Source organism: Heloderma suspectum, chromosome 2 (genome assembly GCF_057233095.1).
Source record: "Heloderma suspectum isolate Gila_16-S chromosome 2, 16-S_ref, whole genome shotgun sequence".
Lineage (NCBI taxonomy): Eukaryota > Metazoa > Chordata > Lepidosauria > Squamata > Helodermatidae > Heloderma > Heloderma suspectum.
In genome coordinates this window covers 220,991,756-221,011,878 of record NC_139459.1, presented here as the reverse complement: position 1 = coordinate 221,011,878, position 20,123 = coordinate 220,991,756, and the positions used below count along the sequence as shown (strand labels likewise).

The window sequence follows — 20,123 nt, the reverse complement described above, 5'->3', positions numbered from 1 at the left end:
GTAGGAAAAGGGAAACTAATTGGGAATGGGATCTGATTTACCAGAGGACAACTGTTGCAATCATGCCTTGTGAGCTCTTCAGGAATGGCTGGCTGGTTGGCCATTGCAGAACAGATCTTATCTAGCAAGACAATTATGTTGTGGAAGAGTGTGTGCTGGGGCTTTCATAGCAAATCTGAGTATCTTCTGATTTGTTGGAGTTTATGGTTAGTCTGCTTCTTGGCTGGAATGATGTGGAATAACAAGTGCACCCAGAAGAGCGCATCATAGAGCAAAAAGTTCAATAAGTATGGAGAGAAGAGTTAAGAACATCTAATGAGTCTGCAAAAGACTTTATGCCCTTGGAGAAAACAAGTCTGTTTTGGTTTATTGTGTTGGTTTATTGTTTTGTTTCGGCATATCAATTTGTTCTATTTATGTGCTGCTCAATAATTTGTCCTCTGGGCAGCTTACAATAAAAGTTTAAAACAGTGAAATGCAAGAATAAGGGCATATAACAAACAGTTAAAAAGTCACAAAACCAGTATCAGCAGATGGCAAACAGACAACATATTGTCAAAGGCTCTATCTAAAAATACCCCCTGGAATAAAACATTTAAAAGCGGGCAAGGATGGGACCAGACAAACATTTGATAACTTTCCATTATTCCTTAGTTTAGGCACAATTGAAAAGTGTCCCCTGCCCTGCCCCAAATCTCTGCTCACAGTTTGAGGCCCTTCAGCAACCATCTTGAGTAGGTTCATCTGGGAGGAGGCAGTTGCTGAGATATGCTTAACCCAGGCCATTTGAAAGGACCCGTGTCCTCTTCCAAAATAGGCAGCAATGCTTTATAAGGTTGCCTTTTAATGTATGGGGTGAGATGCGCAAAGAAGTTCCTTCCCCATTTCCTTGTATAATCTCAACAGTTAGGGTTCAGAGGCTTGACCATATAAGGTTAGAACTGTTGTTATTAGCTTGACCAAAGTGACTCCATCTTTGTTCGTTATGTAACCTTAGCTAAGGCTGATGGGATTGTTATGCTGTTTATATACTTTTAGCTGTCACAGTAGCAAGAAATGTTCCAAGAAATGAACTGTTTGAGTGAGAACATGTAACCACAACGCCCCCCCCCCCCCAGTGTGCATCAGATAAGAACATGTCTTGACTGTATGGCCAAGTTGAGAAAAGTCTGCCTAACAGTTTGTAATGCCTGCTAAGTGCTAAAGTAACAGTTTTGTCTACTGCCCAGTACATCAACTATAGTCTGTGCAGCAATGTGGAAAATTACTGACGCTTGCGTTCTTTCGCCTATGTAACTCCAGCTAGCTATAAAAGACCAGCCTGAGGTTTCCTCGGGGCTGGAGTATATTTTCTTGTACTCAGCCTTGCTGCAGCAATAAAATGCATTGGACCTTTACCCGGTGTCTATGGCTTCATTGGACCAGCACTAGACATGACCTGGGGGGGCCATTCTGCCCTCTTACCACAGGGGGTAGGGGAGAAATTTCAGTCAGAACCCCACAGCTCTTTCTCCCCTCCCCCCATTAATTAATTACATTTGTAATCTACCCAGAAAGCAGTTACTGGGCAGATTATAGGCAGTTAAAAAACTAAAATGCCACATAACAGTTAAACATATAAAATACAAAACTGTATGGAAAGGAGATGTTCTTCATGCCACCAAAGCTGTTGTGGTTGTCTCTTTAAAAGCCTGCTTGGCTGTATGCCATTCTTTCTTTGCCCAGCCCTCCCTCATGTGAGCTCTTCTTTTTGGCTGTCTGGCTTTCGTTTTCCCCTCGGCTGTAGTTGCTCAGCAGACAGAATGGCTTCTCGAGGCTCACAGAAACTGGAGGAGAAACTGGCCTGCTGTATTTGTTTGGAGACGTTTACCACCCCAGTGACTGTGCCCTGTGGGCACAGTTTCTGTGAGAAGTGCATCAACAGCTATTGGGACGGTGAGAAAGGGCCTGCGGGCCAGCAGAAGCTGTACACTTGCCCCGAATGCCGGAAAAGCTTTGCAGAGAAGCCTGAGCTCAGCAAGACAGTGAAACTGGACAGTCTGATAGAGTTTCTTAAATTAGAAGACGTGCAGGGGGCAGCGGTGGCTGAGGGGACCCCGGCTGCTCAAGGAAGGAAGTGCCCGAGCCACGGTTGGCCATTGGAGCTCTACTGTAAGACAGAGAAGCGGGGCATCTGCTGCGTGTGCACCATGAAGCAGTGCCAGAACCACCAGAAGGTCCTCTTTGAAGACGAGAGGAAGACAAAAGAGGTATGGAGAGTGGGAGGAGGGATGAACACCTCCTTCACAAGGGCTTTTTGCACACAAAACGTTGCCAGAACTGGCCATGAAGCAACATAACCCATAACATACAACCCAGCCCTATGCAGGTTTAGGCACTTCTAACACTGTATCGCCAGGACGCAGAACCTCAGGCCCTGGGTCCTAATCTGGCTCTCTTTCCCCTGGCCACGCCCCCTCCCCTACCACCACCGCTGAGCATTTGGTTGTTTCTCCATCTTTGTGCAGGCTTCCCCCTCCCCCACATTTTAAAAGGTTGAAATGCCTCTCCTAAGTCTTAGTTACTAGCAAGAAGAAATAAAAGCTGAAATATGCTGGTGTTTTTGGCTATACCTCATTTGACTTGGGCTCCAGCCACCACTGGGATGCAGGCCCCAGGAGCTTCTCTGACATGGAATTTGGCCCTCAGGCTGAGAGAGGTTCTGCATCCCTGCTGTATAGGATTAGGCCAGTCTTCCCTCACCTGGAGCCCTTCAGATGTGTTGGACCACAACTGCAAGCATCCCCAGTCAGTGCAGATTATGGGAATTGCAGTCTTGCACATCAGGACAGCTCTAGGTTGGGGAAGACTGCATTAGGCTTTTGGTTTCCCAGCACGTGCTTGTTTCTCTTGCCTAGGACATGCTGACAAACTGATCTTCAGGGCTCCCATTTTAAAATTAAGTATTCACCCTGCACACTGTTCATTACTCCAGTTCCTTGCGACTGTTCAGTACTCCCATGCCTTAGCACATCTAGGCCTAAAACTGGGGCATGTCCACAAATATCCAATTACCATAAGATGCATGCACCCTGCTCTTAGTAGGTTCCCTTCTTTTTTGTCCAGCCAAAGAGGCTGTGTGATTCACCTTCCCCCATCATGGAGAAATGGCTTCTGCTGAATGATGCAATTACACCAAATGCAAAATGGCAAATGTATCTACAGTGCAACAAGTAGACGGCAAAAATAGGCCTTGACAGAAATGGCAACATGTTTGGCCAATTTACATTAAGTGTATATCTACACTGCAGCTTTAGATTTAACCATCATTCCTTGCTCTGCCAGGGGTGCCAGGGCATTCTAGCAAAACTCTCAGCCAGTGCCTTGCCAAACTACACCTCCTGGGATTTGCAGGAGAAGCCTTGGAAATTATAAAATAGATATAGGTTTGCAGTATAGATGTGTCCTAACAGGTGTTTAAGGGCGCAATCCTAACTAGATAGGTGGCCACTTCCGACCTATAGCAGGGTGAGATTGACAGAACTGGATCCTTCCAAAGGAATAAATGCAAAACACATTTGGACAAATTTGCCAGCTTCCTTGTGAAGGTGAAACAGAGGGGCTGGAGGAGGTGTACCTGAGTCAGAATGAAGTGCTTGTGTATTTAAACCTTTTTGAATCCTTTGGCAGGAGTCTATAAAAGAAACACTGGAGAAAACTCAAAAGGAGGCAGAAAGGATTGCTGAAGAAATCCAGAAACTGGAGCAGCAGATAGCCAGCATTAAGGTAGAGTCCACAGACCGCACCACAATGAGGCCAGGCAGTGCCTCTGGTAGAAAAAACTTGCTTTTTGTCTGCGCCCCGTCTGGCAGCAGTCGCAGTTAAAATTGCGGCTCCTGCATGAGCAAGTGGGCTTTCTGCATTTCCCTTCCTTTAACACAGGGGTGCAGAATCTCAGGTCCACAGGCCAATTCTGGCCCTCCAAGGTTCCCCAGAAGGCCACGCCTCTTCCCCCAGCCATTGATTGTTTGCTGATTTCCTGGCTTTTGTGCAGTTTGTTCCCTGTTCTAGACAGTTGGGATGCCTCTCCTAAGGGTTAGTTACTAGCAGTAAGAGCTTTAAGCTACAATATGCTGGTGGTTTTGGCCCCACCGCTTTTGCTTTCAGACCCCACCCACCACTGTAACACACACACACACACACCCTGAGTTTATCTGAAATGGAATTTGGCCCTCAGGCTCCAAGAGGTTCTGTACCCCAGTTTTAACAGCTTAAGGTAAAGATCACCCCTTTTTCCTTTGCCTCCCCCTGCCCCATTTTCCTTTTCTTCTTGTCACTGAGAGGGACTTATGGAGCCCTAAGGAATGCAGAATGGTGAGGGAAATGGCTGCAGCTGCTGCTTCAGTGGAAATATCCCCCTGCTTTGAATTTGCTGTTTCCTTCCTTTTCATCCAGGATTCCTCAGAGAAGTTCAAATCAGGGGTTTTGCAAAAGTTTGGCCATCTCATGGAAGCCCTGAAGGAATGTCAGCGGAAGGCCGTGGAGAGGATCGAAAGTGAGCAGGCTGCTGCCCTAGGCCAAATGGAAGAGAACTGGAATCGGCTGCGGAACCAGCTGGATGCTGTTAGTCAACACAACAAGAAGGCAGAAGGGCTGCTGACCTATGCTGATGATATGCAGTTTCTGGAGGTACGTAATATATATATACCTGGTGCCTATGTAGTGAGAGCTGTTGCCGTTGGTTAGCATGCACATGGAAAGCAGCTCCTTCACTGGGCTAGGCTTCAGGGATGAGGATATCTAAAACAAGCTACCCAGTCCTCAGGGATGTTCCAAGACATTTGCTGCCCATAGCAGCATGAAGCATGATCTTCATCTGAGGCCCTCCTCCAAGTGCCTCCTGTGAAGGAGGTTTGAAGAATGGCAACAAGGGCCCTCTCAGTGGTAGACCCCCTCCATTATGGAACACTCTCTCCAGTGAGGCTCGCCTGGCACCAACATGGTCATCTTTCCGGTGCCAGGTTAAGACATTCTTCTACTCCCAGGCATTTGACAGCATATTATAAGATTTTTAACGGGTCCTGGGATTTTAATTGTGCAAAATTGTTTTATATTTTTGTATGCAAATGGTTTTATATTATGTTAATATATTGTATTTTTAAGGTTTTAATCAGAGAACTTAGGCTATTGGGCAGTATAGAAATGCCATAAATGAAATTAAATGAAACTGTAAATGGCACCCCCACTCCCAGGGTCACGATGCATAGCAGCCAGGGCTGGTCATATTATTTTGGCACCTGAGGCAGAAAATCTTGTGAGCACCTCTTTCCCTTCCCTAGCAATAAAAATCCCATAATCTAAATCGCTACTAGTTTGCTGTGCTTTCAAGACAGCCAAAATCAGCTGCCTGAGACAGCTTCCTCACTCTGCCTAATGGCAGGGCTGGCCCTGCCAATCCCCCTTCCTAGTCATATTTGCTCAACCCAAGTCAACTGGAGAAGGGCTGTATAGGAATAATGCTTGGATCAACATACCACCTACTTACAGAAGGGCATGGCCATCACCCAAACACCCTCCGTCTGAGAGAGAAGACAGAATCCTTTCCATTCTTCTCCATGTATAGGCACATTTTTAAAACTGGTCTGACTGGGTAGCCTGGAAGATTCTGTGGTGAGGACTAACAGGTGACAACCAGATTGCCATCATGTTCTGCTTGTGAACTTCCAGGGGCATTTGGCTGGCTACCATTGGATGCTGATCCCTGATCCTGCCAGGCAGTGCTTACATTCTTGGATTTTCCACTTGGCCAGTGTTGGCAAGCTTAGCCTCAATGCTTGGTAATAGGAAACTTTTTACACTAGTGCATATTTTGGCCATTGTTGTGCAAACGAACAATGGAACGTGCTCCTAAACAAGAGTTTTATTTTATTTTAAATGTTTTTATCCTGCCTTTCAGCCAAAAATGTTGCCAGAGCAGCTTACATGCAATTAGTAAAACAAGACTGTCCCTGCCTGCAGCCTTACAGTCCAAAAGGACATGACAAACAAAGAAAGGGAAGAAGAAAAAATTAAGTCTTTCAGCAGGGCTGGTGGAATTGGCCTGCTTCCCTCTCATCTCCCTCTATTACAGCCTGCTGGAATGGACCACATGTTCTGGATTTGAGTTGCTGGCTGCCCATTCTGTTCCTCACTTCCTGAAGCACAGTCACCTTTTTCTGACACATAACAGAACAATATTTGAAATAATGTAACTCGCGGTCTGAACCTTGGTGACTATTAGCAGGCTGGACTATGTGTTTATTTAATATGTAACAATGATGCAACTGGAATATTGTGAAGAGACGACCTTGGATCCTCAGAGCTTTCTGCTGAGTGCCAAGCTCCAGAGACTCTTTCATATAAGGGTGGGACGGGGAACTTTTCTTCCATCAAGGGCCACATTACTTCAGCAGTCATCTGTCAGGGTCCATAGGCTGGCCGGGCGCATGGCTGAAGCCAGCAGTGGCTAGGGCCAGAGCCAAAAGTGGCCAGGGCCACCCCTTTATTCTTTCTGCCACCCCGTTGTCCGCCCCTCTGGAGGCGGGCGGGGGGGGGGGACAGTGGCAGTTGTTAAGGTAATGGTCATTGTTTTGCTTTATGTGAAATTTCAACAACAACAAATTATAAAAAGAGAGGGAAATTGTCCGTACTTTCTGCACTTCACGTGCATCTCCCTTTGACCTCACTGTTTACAATTCACCGCCACCACTGCCCCAGCGTGTGTATATAAATCTGCAAATTTGAGGTTAACAGTTCATGCATCGGACGAAGTGGACACAAGAGTTTATGCCATAATGAATATGTTCATCTTTAAGGTGAACCAGCTGCAGTCCTTCCTGAACCATTCAACAGTCTGAGTGCTTGATCAATTCTGGTTCTCTTGATATGAATGTTACCAGTGCAGGGTCCTCCACATACCTTTCCAGGGTGCTTCTGTCCACCGCTGAGACAAGGCCAACTCTCTGTAGAAGGCAGAGCAGAGGAACATGCAGATGTTCTTATTGGGAAATCAGGGAGGAATTGTCTAATGTTGTGCTAGATACTGCACAAGTTAGAAATAGCAAGGAACCAAAAAAACAAGTCCCTGCCAACCCCTTGCAGTCTGACAATGAAGATCGCACCCTTAAAGTGGAGGTATATGGGTATGGGGATAAAAGAGGAAGCGTTAAATACGGCAGCCCTCCTGAACGACTGCTAAACATACCCCTGCTTAGTTGTTTTTTTCACACTTGGGAAGGCACAGTTTGTGAGGCATAGAGGAGGAGAAGCTACCAGGTGAGTGGTGACTGACTGGAGAGCGGGTGGGGGGATGGGTGAAGGAGAACCCAGCAAAGCTGGGCAGGAGGAGGAGAATGTGGAGACGCCTAGCTTGAGACTTTCAGGATCCATTACATATTAACAGGCCAGAAATCAGCTCTGCTCTCATAGGGTAATCAAGCTTTGTGATTCCTATGTATATTTCCAATTCCTTGTAGGAACTGTATCTCCTTCCTCCTCCTGGCACCTTGGAAGCGCCTCCAGCTGTTGTATTCAACTTGGCCAGCAGTGTGGATGCCATCACGCAGTTCTTCAATGAAGCCTCCAGCTTTTTGCAAAAGTGTCTGTCAAATTCCATGAATACACAAGTGCCTGACGCACCAAGTAATGATGAACCTGTTTTATGAGCTGTGGGAAATTCAGGGTTGCCTCTGGGGGATCAGTTAATTCAGTTTCCTTTGTAGTAAAGGCCACTGGAGGTTTAGGCATTACTATAAAAGAAAATTATTTTGTTGATAAATTATCCCCTACAACAAATAGTTAGCAAACCTACAAATGGGGTATCCTGTTGCATAATATAGGACTGGGTGGGCAACATTGTCTTCCAGATGTTTTGGCCTACAATTCCCATCGGCCCTAGCCACCATAGCCAATGGTGAGAGTTCATGGAGTTGTAGGCCAAAACATGTGGAGTGCCACAAGTTGTCCCTCCTGGTATACGATGTGAATTGCAAAGCATGTTGGTATAGAAACTATAATTATATGACATTTCACCAGAGACAGTGGCGGGAGCTTTGTTTCAGACCACAATTGATTATTCCATGAGATCACTTGTATATCTGGTTATTATGAAGTAAAAAATAACTGTGTGGAATTGTCTTTTAAGTTCACTGCTTTTTTAAAGCAAAAATTGATCTTGCTGTTTTTGAACCTTGTTGTGGATTTTGTCTCTCCCTCCAAGAAATTGCTTTCCTCTCCCTACTAAAACCTATAATGATGCATCTGTAACAGGCTTCCACAACCCATTGCTGGGTCTTGACTTGTCTCCTATTTGGAAATCACTGCTTTAAGAGAACTTTTCCTTTCTTCCTGCTATTGAGGTTTCCTTTTTTCTTTCTCACTTTGCAGTCTCACCAGAGTCGAAGGTAATTGTGAGGAGGGCTGGATTGCGTCTTCCAGAGAACGAGTTAAGAACACACCTTCTAAAGGGTATGAAACTTCCTGGCTCTTACACACAGCTACTAAAGCAGGGAAGTAGAGTCAGAAGTGCACTAGTATATGCAAAGGTGTTTCCCTCTGGTCCTAACATTTGGATGATGAATTCTGTCTCTCAGCTCTCAGTTGGCTACCACAATATGTCTGGTGGCTGATTTGAGAGGGAAGAAATGCTTGCAGGGCAGTCTGTTCATATCAGCAGCACGACACGGAAGCTGCAAAGTCACACAAGATGCAGCTCCTCTTCCATTAAAAGAAGGAAACACAACTTGTGATTGTTTTACTCGTCATGGAAGGGGAGCCATCACGTTGCATGAATGTGCAGCTCCCACATCACACTGCTCATGAAAGTAGACTACTCTGTGACTCATGCCCACCCACACACCATTGGAGGAGGCAGCAGCCAGGTGGCTAGTCCAAGTCAAGGTGAACTGAAGGTACGGTGGGGCTGAGAGCCAAACTACATATTAATCTACTTGTGCTTTTAAAAACAAACAAAAAACCTGTGCTTAAACTGGCCACGCTTTAAAGAAAAAGAGCCATAGGTGTGGGCCCCACACTGGTTTCTTGCCCAAAATATCCCCCCCCCGCCTTCTCAAGCTGCTGTTTGTCCCCAAAGGTACTGAGACAACAAGCTAAGCTAAGGGAAAACTGAAGTGAAGGCAAAGGGAATAAGAGAAGGCAACAATCAGGTCCTACAAATCCCAACACTCATGAGAAGGGTAGGAGAATCCAATACCAAGTTCCAGCCCCCAATCTTTTTTATGCCAATGGCTTATAGGCACCTGGGGATTTTTTTTTTATGTGTGTGTGTCGTTCCCCCCCCCCCCCAAAAGCTGGAATATACTCTCCCTGCTTCTGCATGTATTTGCATGACGGGGTGAAGTGAATTCTGTAGAGTGTCTGTAAAACCTATACTTCTAAAAAAAAAGAAAAAAAGCATTGAATTATCTTTGCCATCTTCATTAACAACATTCCCATGTGACATAAACAGCACTTCAGAGGTACTTAAGAGTGACCTATGAAAACTCCCAAGGATGGCATTTTTACCCTCTGCAGCTCCTTCTGCCCTCCTTCCTCTCCAGAGAAGGGCCCGAAACCAGGGTCTGGAAGAGATTCACCCCCCCCCAATATATCCTTAATTATATTGTCCCTTTGTAGGTTTTAATTGTTGGTTGCTTCGAGAGTCCATCTTGGCTGAAAAGCCCCAGAAAAAAAATATTTATACATGGGATACTCCTTCCCATATGAATACGACAATTGCCAATTTTGTAATTAGTGAAAGAGTGAAAGCACTTCAGATACTGACAGCTTGATCCTATGCATGTATGCTTGGAAGTAAGTCAAACTGTTTTAAGTGGAACTTCCAAGAAAGTGAGCATTTGGTTGTAAGCTCAAAAGTGCAATAGAAATGTCTTTTTGTTAGAAATATATTCTGAAAGGGTTGGATGGATGTTGTTTCAGCAAACTGTTCTGTTACTGGCTTTCTGACACACCCTTCCTTTATCTAAAAAGAAACACATTCTACCTTTTTTGCCATTTCAGTTGACTGGAATGTAGTAAAGGACAAACCAGAGCAGTCCCTAAAATGTCCAAATTCTGCATCAAAAAAACCCAGTTCCACCATCTACAATAAAATGATACAAAGAAATGTGTGTCAACCGGCATAATCTTTATGACCACTTTTGAATTCAGTATTTTGGAATATACAGAGTTCAGGAATTTGGGGGGAGTGTGAGGATATTTTAGAAGGGAAGAGAGGATGTGACTCTGGACAGAGGCTGCAAAAAGCACCTTGAGGACTGAGAGGGAGGGAAAGAGCTGCAGAAGAGCAGCAGGGCAACTAGACAAGCTAGAGAATTCCCTAGGCTTGTTTTCAAAGATCTTCTTGCAGAAGTAGAAGGCAATTCGGGGTGGGCTGCTGGTTTTTCTTGCTCTCTCCTGCACCCTCTGATAAACTGCTCTGGAGTATTCCTTGCCACTCTGAAGCTACTTTTCAGGTGTGTTATGGGGCTAGAGGTTGTGGGGAGAAAAAGCAGCCTCCTGCATGTTCTTTCCGCTGATCTACCAGCATTTTAAAATTCAAGCCTTAGTCCTGAAACACTGGAATCCTCTGTGTCTTTTTAACTTCTGACTCTTTAAAGATGATAATCTAATTCAGGGATGCAGAAACTTGGGCCTGTGGGCCAAATCCAGCTCTTCTGTGGTCCCAAACTGGCCCTCTGAGGTTTCCCAGAGGGCTACACCCCCATCCCATGGCCACACCCCTTCCCCAAATCGCCTGCTGTTTGGTGGTTTTGCCAGCAACTGTGAAGTTTCTTCCCCATTCTAAAATGTTGAAATGCTTCTCCTAATGCTTAGTTTGTTGTTGTTGTTGTTGTTGTTCAGTCGTGTCCGACTCTTCGTGACCCCATGGACCATAGCACGCCAGGCCTTCCTGTCCTGTGCTCTCTCCCGGAGTGTACTCAAGTTCATATTCATTGCATCGGTGATGCTATCTAGCCATCTCATCCTCTGTCGTCCCCTTCTCCTTTTGCCTTCAGTCTTTCCCAGCATCAGGGTCTTTTCCAGAGAGTTTTCTCTTCGCATTAGGTGGCCAAAATATTTGAGTTTCAGCTTCAGTATCTGTCCTTCCAATGAGCACTCAGGGTTGATTTCCTTTAGGATTGACTGATTTGACCTCCTTGCAGTCCAGGGGACTCATAAGAGTCTTCTCCAGCACCACAGTTCGAAAGCATCAATTCTTTGGCGCTCAGCCTTCCTTATAGTCCAGCTCTCACAGCCATACATTACTACTGGGAAAACCATAGTTTTGATTAGATGGACCTTTGTCGGCAAGGTGATGTCTCTGCTTCTTACTATGCTGTCTAGGTTTGCCATAGCTTTCCTCCCAAGGAGTCTTTTAATTTCATGGCTACAGTCACCATCTGCGGTGATCTTGGAGCCCAAGAAAGTAAAATCTGTCACTGCTTCCATTTCTTCCCCTTCTATATGCCAGGAAGTGATGGGGCCAGATGCCATGATCTTCGTTTTTTTAATGTTGAGTTTCAAACCAGCTTTTGCACTCTCCTCTTTCACCCTCAACAAGAGGCTCTTGAGATCCTCTTCACTTTCTACCATTAGGGTGGTATCATCTGTATATCGGAGGTTGTTGATAATTCTCCCGGCAATCTTAATTCCGACCCGTGATTCATCCAACCCGGCGTTTCCCAATATGTACTCTTCATATGAGTTAAATAAGCAGGGTGACAATATGCAGCCTTGTCGTACTCCTTTCCCAATTTTGAACCACTCGGTTGTTCCATGTCTGGTTCTTACTGTTGCTTCTTGACCCTCGTACAGGTTTCTCAGGAGACAGGTAAGGTGGTCTGGTACTCCCATCACTTTAAGAATTTGCCACAGTTTGTTGTGATCCACACAATCAAAGGCTTTAGCATAGTCAATGAAGCAGAAATAGAAGTTTTTCTGGAATTCTCTTGCTTTCTCCATGATCCAGCGAACGTTGGCGATTTGATCTCTAGTTCCTCTGCCTCTTCGAAACCCCGCTTGTACTTCCGGTAGTTCTCGGATCGCATACTGCTGAAGCCTAGCTTGTAGGATTTTGAGCATCACCTTGCTGGCATGTGAAATGAGCGCAATTGTGCAGTAGTTTGAACACTCTTTGGCGTTGCCCTTCTTTGGAATTGGAATGTAAACTGACTTTTTCAAGTCTTGCGGCCATTGTTGAGTGTTCCAAATTTGTTGGCATATTGAGTGCAGCACTTTAACATCATCATCTTTTAGGATTTTAAATAGCTCAGCTGGAATACTGTCATCTCCGCCAGCTTTGTTGTTAGTAATGCTTCCTAAGGCCCACTTGACTTCTCTCTCGAGGATGTCCGGCTCAAGTTCAGTGGCCGCACTATCATGGCTATGAGGGACATTCAGATCTTTCCTGTATAGTTCTTCTGTGTATTCTTGCCACCTCTTCTTAATTTCATCTGCTTCTGTTAGGTCCCTGCCTTCTTTGTCCTTTATCATGCCCGTCTTTGCACAGAACGTTCCCTTGAGATTTCCGATGTTCTTGAAGAGATCTCTAGTCTTTCCCATTCTGTTGTTTTCCTCGATTTCTCTGCATTGTTCATTTAAGAAGGCCTTCTTGTCTCTCCTTGCTATTCTCTGGAACTCTGCATTCAGTTGGATCTATCTTCCCCTTTCTCCCTTGCTTTTCGCTTCCCTTCTTTCTTCAGCTACTTGTAAAGCCTCATCAGACAGCCACTTGGCTTTCTTGCATTTCTTTTTCTTTGGGATGGATTGAGTTGCTGCCTCCTGAACAATGTTACGAACCTCCGTCCATAGTTCCTCAGGCACTCTGTCTATCAGGTCTAATCCCTGAAATCGATTCCTCACCTCCACTGTTTATTCATCAGGGATATGATTTAGGTCATACCTGAATGGTTTAGTGGTTTTCCCTACGTTCTTCAATTTAAGCTGAAATTTTGCAACAAGAAGCTCATGATCTGAGCCACAGTCAGCTCCAGGTCTTGCTTTTACTGACTGTATAGAGCTTCTCCATGTTTGACTGCAAAGGACATAATCAATCTGATTTCGATATTGACCATCTGGTGATGTCCATGTGTAGAGTCGCCTCTTGTGCTGTTGGAAAAGAGTGTTTGCTATGATCAGCGTGTTCTCTTGGCAAAACTCTATTAGCTTTTGTCCTGCTTCATTTTGTGCACCAAGGCCATGCCTGCCTGTTATCCTAGTGATTTCTTCACTTCCTACTTTAGCATTCCAATCCCCTATGATGAAGAGGACATCTTTTTTTGGTGTTAGTTCTAGAAGGTGTTGTAGGTCTTTATAGAACCGATCAACCTCAGCTTCTTCAGCCTCAGTGGTTGGGGCATAGACTTGAATTACTGTGATGTTGAATGGTTTGCCTTGGATTTGTACTGAGATCATTCTGTCGTTTTTAAGATTGTACCCCAGTACTGCTTTTCCCACCCTTTTGTTGACTATGAGTGCTACTCCATTTCTTCTAAGGGATTCTTGCCCACAATAGTAGATATGATGGTCACCTGAATTAGATTCGCTCATGCCTGTCCATTTTAGTTCGCTGATTCGCAAGATGTCGATGTTCAATCTTGCCATCTCATGTTTGACCACCTCTAGCTTACCTTGATTCATTGATCTGACATTCCAGGTTCCTAAACAATATTGTTCTTTACAGCATCGGATTTTCTTTTCACCACCAGACACATCCACAGGTGAGTGTCCTTTCGGCTTTGGCCCAGCCGCTTCACTCTTTCTGGCGCTGCTTGGAAATACCCTCTACTTTTCCCCAGTAGTATATTGGACACCTTCTGACCTGAGGGGCTCATCTTCCGGCATCATCTCTTTTAGCCCTGTGATACGTTCCATGGGGTTTTCTTGGCAAGAATACTGGAGTGGGTTGCCATTTCCTTCTCCAGTGGACCACATTTTGTCTGAACTCTCTGCCATGACCTGTCCGACTTGGGTGGCCCTGCACGGCATAGCTTATGGCTTCACTGAGTTACGCAAGCCCCTTCGCCACAACAAGGCAGTGATCCATGAAGGGGATGCTTAGTAACTAATGCTTAGTAACTAATGCTTAGTTACTTACTGGCAATAAGAGAGTTAAGCTACAATAGGCTGATTTTTGGCCCCGCCCTTTTGCCTTGGGTCTTGCCCCTTTTGGGTTCAACTCCACCCACCACTGGAATCTAGCACCCCCCGCCCCCCGCAATCTCCTCTGAAATGGAATTCAACCTTTGGGTTAAAAGAGGTTCTGCTCCCCTGATCTAATTGTTGTTTTCATGTGTGGAAAACCTCTGATGCTCACGAGAGCTTCAGCATTCACATCAGAGGAGGGGGGTAGTCATGAATGCATCCTTCTGGATGCAGGAGGCTTTCTTTCCTTTCAAAATGAATGGGAAGTCCACTTGTGGAAGATCTCAGTGGGCTCATAGGAATACGCTGGGCCTGGAGGTATTGTTGCACGCTTTCCAGATTTTCTTTGAACACATGTAGATTAGTCATTCAGTTTATTCTCTTGGTTTTTAAAATCAAGACTCCAAATTGTTTGCCAGATTCCAGCTCATGGAATGCAAAGATAATGAATGTCACAGTTTTACCTCTGTTTGTGGTTTTGTATTCATTACATGCCTCAGTAGAATTTGAGTATATTGCATGCCTTGTAGATGAAGAACAGGCTTTTATGATACATCTTTTTATTTCACATTCTTTGAGATTGCAGCCAGTGTTTGGGGAGGGGGCTTTACCTCTTCCCCCTTTGTTTTCCTAATAGCAGCTTTTTTGCAAGGGAACTATTTAGATACGGAAAACAGCAAGGGGGAGGGGGAAAACACTCCCTGCTCCAATGCTCCTACTGTGATACAATTTTGAATCCCTTGTGCCTGTTTTAAAGTTTGTTAAGCTGGGAGAATTGATGACAGATCTTTTGCATTCTGTGTGGCTTGGACTTTGCATATTGATCATATGCCTCACAGAGGGAGGGAGGGAAGAAACCATAAACTTAGGAGAAAGAGTAGTACAGGGGCTGAGGAATTCCTGATCTGAGGTGTTGAAAAAGAAGGGAGAGAAGGCATGTGCATTCTTTGCAGACATTCGCTCCCTTGATTGCCTAGTGTCTCACTGCATGAAGGGCAAACTCCTATGCATGTTTAGACATTAAAAAGTCCTACAACTCCCAGCATTCCCCAGCCACTATGGACGTTTTTCTGTCTAAACATGTATAGGATTGCACCCTAAGGGGCTTACTATCACTAGTCCCACGTTACTATCACTATCACTGATCGTGATAATTGTGGCATCAGTGTAGGCCAAGTAGCCTCCAGAAGTCTGTTTTTGGGGTTGATGGGCAGGTTTAACCTGGGTTTTTTTTAAGGTTCCTGAGCTTTCCAAGGCGGCTTCTTGGTCTTAGATTAGCACAAAATCAGGAAGTTGTTAAGTAGATGTTCACTCCTTTTTTTCCTTTAAAGTAAATGGAGCAGCTCCTGTTTGCCTCTGGCAAGGGTGGAACAAGATCAAAAGGGGAAATACTTAGTTCTGGTTACTCCTGGCAACTGTAGAAACTGTTTTCAGTAACTGTGGAGCAGCCGTGCACTTGTCTGTATATACTTGCCTATATGCCTGTACCCTTTCCCTGCTTGGGTTTCTGGTATGTATCCCTGAGGGAAATAATGACCTCATTAAGGCAGAAAGCTGAGCAAAGGAATGCTGAATTGCTGGCAAAGAGAGACACACTTTATAGTCTCCATGGCAAAGGAGTGGGGATTTCCCACAGGCAATTGTGAGCTATGCAGCTACAAGTGATGTTATACAAGGCAAGACCTGCAGCTCTCATGGGCTCGCTCCAAAGGAAATGGAGGGCACCCACTTTCCCCAGCTTTTATTTGATGACTCTGAAGCCAATTTCCAGTCTTCCACAAGTGTGCTGTGAACCTTTCTCACTTATTCTTTGATTGAATATCCTGCAATTCTAACATGTTAATCTTTCAGAATGCCGCCTCACAGGATTGGCAGAATAATTGATACTCACGGAAGGCAATAGTAGAAGAAATGCTAGAATGCAACTTCAGTAAATCCACAGCATGCCCAGTATGCTGGAAATGGTGTTCTGGCAAGTCCTGGTTCCTTCCTGCCCCCCTAATACCAGTTCTGGTAACCGCCAACCCACAGGGGATTCCCCATCCACCCAGCCAACTTCTTTTCCAGACCCTGCCCCCCCCCTCCCCAGGAAGAAGGTCTTGTATCTGATTGGCAGCTGATTGGACATAAGACCTTTTCCCTACCCCAGTGCTGAGAGAGGGGCGAGGGCCTATCTCTAATCTGCTGCAGGGGTATTTCCCACCTCCGCCTTACACACACACACAATCTGTAGGATGCGGAAGGACTTGAGATTCTAGAAACAAATGTGGTGCAACACTGAAACAAGTAAGCAAAAGCACCTTACAGAATTATGTGCTGTGGAAAGAACAATGACGACTAGGGACCTGTTGTAGCAGCCCTACAATGGGAGAAATGCCTTCCATATGCAGGGTGTGGTGTGGCCTTCTGAGCCGGCTACACTCTGTATGTGGATGGCAATGCCAATATCTAGTGTCATTAGGACTATTGATATAGTGTCTCGCATAGGCTGGTACTCGTAGATCCATCACTGTTGCTGGAGACCCAATTGGCCACTGTGGCTCAGAGTGCGTTTTACCTGATTCGGCTGGTTCGCCAGCTTCGGCCTCTCCTGGACAGGGATAGCTTGGCCATGATGGTACAAGCATTAATAACCTCAAGAGTGGATTACTGCAATGTGCTCTATGTGGGGCTGCCCTTAAGGCTGGTCTGGAAGCTGGAGGTAGTGCAGAATGCAGGAGCTCAGCTGTTATTGGGAGCTACCCCTTTTCAACATGCAAGTCTTTTGCTGAGGGAACTGCACTGGCTACCTATTTGCTACCAGGCCAGGTTTAAGGTATTAGTACTAGTGTACAAAGCCCTAAACTTGGTACCAGGATAACTGAGAGAGCTCCTTCTCCCTTACCAGCCTGCCTAGTCACTGAGGTGATCGGAGGGCATGCTCCTGGTGGCTCCACATGGACCCATGGCCAGACTGGAGTCCACCAGGAAAAAGAGACTTCAGTGTGGTGGCCCCTTTCCTATAGAATTCCCTGGCTTTGGAGGTCAGGCAGGCACCAGCATTGTGCTGCTTCCAGTGCCTCCTGAAGACATTGTTATTTTGGGAGGCTTTCCTTGAGTGACCAGCTGCAGTTTATCAAAACTCGGGTTTATCAGAACTCTGTTTCCTTTACAAATATTATTTACTTTAACGTGGTGTTTTTTATTATTCTACCCTGTCTGCTGTTCACTGCTCTGAAATCTTTGGATGTGGAGAGGTATACAAATATTGCAAATAAATAATAAATTAATTGAGGATTGAAACAAAAATACATTTTTTCTTATCAAAGTAATGGGTCCTCCAATTGCAGTTTGTAAGATAAGGTACAGTGAAGCAGAGGCTGCCCAATAATATGCTAACCTCCTGTTTTGGGGATCACTAAATACTGAATCTCAGTATCACAGTTCTGTCCTGCCACTCCTCTTCAGTGGACTTGCTGCATGGAATGTATCCCAGGGAGAATTGGTGAAGAGATAGCAAAAGGCTATTCTCTCTCTTTTGACCTAACCTGGTATTCTTGTCTCTTCCACAGATCATCAGAATTTGACTTTTGATACAACTACAGCTAATAAATATCTGCAATTTTCTGCTCACAACCGGAAGGCTACCCATTCTCAAGGTTTTCACAGCACGAGAACAAATGATCCACAGAGGTTTGAGCCATGGCAGGTCATGTGCCTCCAGAACTTCAGCCAAGGCAGTAGCTACTGGGAAGTCAAGATATCTGGCCACTCGGCCATAGTTGGTGTAGCTTATAAAAGGAGCACGAGGAAGAAACAGGATGGTCATATGTTCACTATTGGGCTGGATAAGCTTTCCTGGGGCCTGCATATCCAAGAAGACTGCTACGTGGCTTGGTACGACAGGAAGTCCACAAAGATCAAAGAACCCTTGTGTAAATTCATTGGTGTGCTGTTGGACTATGACCAAGGACGCCTGTCCTTTTATGGCATAGATGACAATATGAAGCCCCTCCACGCTTTCAACACAATCTTCACAGAGCCCTTGATACCAATTTTCTGGCTTTGTGAAGGTGTATCTGTGACTCTTTGCCAAAAGCCACAAGCCCAAGCCATTATAATGGATGGGATGTCTCCCGACCTGCAAACAGCTGCTGCCACAGTAGAAAAATCATGAGAGGTGCAGATCGCTCTGAAACAATGAAGATCAATCTGTTGAGTTCTCAAGAGACTTGTCTGTGGAGGACTGAGAGTGTATTCCTGTCCTTCATTCCAAGGGTGCCAAACCTCAGGCCTGGGGACCAAATCCAGCTCTCTGGGGTTCCCCAGACAGCAATGCCCCCTTTCCCCCAAGCACAGATCATTTGGTGATTTCCCACCTTTTGTGAATGTTTTACCCCATTCTAAACGGTTGAAACGCCTCTGCTAAAGATTAGTTGCTGGCAATTAGAGCATGAAGCTAAAATATGTTAGTATTCTGGCCTTGTCCCTTTGGCCTCAACTGCCACTGAGATGTGCCCCCCCCCCCCGAGCTTCTGCGAAATGGAATTCTGCCCTCGGGCTGAAAGAGGTTCAACATTCCTGCCTCATACCCACCTTCCTCAGTGGGTTCCATGCCCCCATCTCTCCCTGCCTCTCCCAACAAGAGGTACAGCTCATGTCCAAGAGGATTAATTCTTAGAAGATGCTAATTATATAAATTACCTAGCCAGGCACTGAACTTTGCCTATCCTATTAACCCACTTCTTGGTGCAGAAAATGGCTTTCTGAGAATCTCAGCTCCCGTTAAGAAACTAAGCAAGAAATGAAGAGGGAGCAGGGAAGCGGAGTGAACGTGTTTTTATTTTTTTCCAGCCTACTTAAGCATCTACTGTAGCAAAGACTTGAGGTGCTTGACAGAGAACCAGAGTGGTAGCAGTTGGCACAGTAGTGGCCGAGAGCTGACCACAAGACAGTGGTTCAGGTAGGTAATGGGATGGCTCTATCCTGAAATCCAAATTTTATACTGCATGTGTACTGAATGTCTGTAGTTTTCCATACCGAAAACTCTTTTGAGTTGCAGATTCCAGAGAGGAACTATTTTCCTGTGTATGTGTGTGTAAATTTGCTGGGAAATAATGTGATTTTTAACTTTTCTCTATAGATGACATGTCTAAGGCAGGCACTGTAAACTCTATTCTTGTTTGTTTCCGTTTTCTCATCAAAGGATTTGAGGTGGAAATTAAACTTGCCAAGTGGATTCCTGTTTTGTTTTCCAATTTTATTTTATTTTTAGTTTGCTAACTAAAGTTCTTCCTTTTACTGTACTTCCCTGTTCTGCCTGTGACCTGGGCAGGACCTAGTCCCACAAGACCTCTCTGAGCAACAGATTCAGCCTGGTTCTCAGAAGGGTGGCCTTAAGATCATGGTAGAAATATGTAGGGCGGGGGGGACCTATTATGAAGGCCTATGTATGGAAAGCAGAGTGATGATTTTGTAATGAAAATCAAAACTAATTCTTGAAAATTAGGGGTGGGGAGATTTTCAAGGGCACCAGGTTGGGGAAGGCTGATCTGGAGCAATGTGCTATGGTTTCACTAGGTGATGGGAGGGCAATTGTGCTTTTCAGTTCCCTGAAAACTGCCTGACTGCCCTGACGTGTTAGAAAGGAGAGGTTATCCCATGCTTTAGCCCAGGTTCCTCATATAGGCTGTTGTTTGATATTTCCTAAAATAGAGCATCTACACCCTGCTCTTCCTTACACACAGCTCATAGTACAGTGCTGAGGGAGGACCAGGTATGAAAATAGGATGTGGGTACAGAGAAGTGCAGCTGCTGGGACCTCTGGTCATGCTTGGATGAATGTCAGTGCCAGTCCATTACATATACAACAACAGCTGGAAGGCAGGGGCTGGATGCACAGGTGGTTGTGGGTCTAAGGGAGTAATCCTATGGCCGCTAGTCAGTGGCGAGACAGCCATAGGATATGTTGGTTTCTGGGAACC

The 20,123-nt window shown here is 45.3% G+C and overlaps 1 protein-coding gene across 1 annotated transcript; it reads left to right on the top strand.

Moving 5' to 3' along the window:
* The first annotated feature begins 1,730 nt into the window (after positions 1 to 1,730).
* TRIM65 (tripartite motif containing 65) lies at positions 1,731 to 19,377 on the top strand. The gene is made up of 6 exons (XM_084838129.1): positions 1,731 to 2,249; positions 3,670 to 3,765; positions 4,435 to 4,668; positions 7,494 to 7,659; positions 8,404 to 8,484; positions 17,712 to 19,377. Exons 1-6 carry the CDS (start codon positions 1,803 to 1,805, stop codon positions 18,314 to 18,316), a joined length of 1,629 nt encoding a protein of 542 aa, XP_084694255.1. The 5' UTR covers positions 1,731 to 1,802; the 3' UTR covers positions 18,317 to 19,377.
* Positions 19,378 to 20,123: the final 746 nt, after the last annotated feature.

Excerpts from the sequence above, each read along its gene's own strand:
- TRIM65 (XM_084838129.1), top strand. The coding sequence starts at position 1,803 with ATGGCTTCTCGAGGCTCACAGAAACTGGAGGAGAAACTGGCCTGCTGT. Across the intron at positions 2,250-3,669 it reads ACGAGAGGAAGACAAAAGAG|GAGTCTATAAAAGAAACACT; the intron begins GTATGGAGAGTG and ends ATCCTTTGGCAG. Across the intron at positions 4,669-7,493 it reads ATGATATGCAGTTTCTGGAG|GAACTGTATCTCCTTCCTCC; the intron begins GTACGTAATATA and ends AATTCCTTGTAG.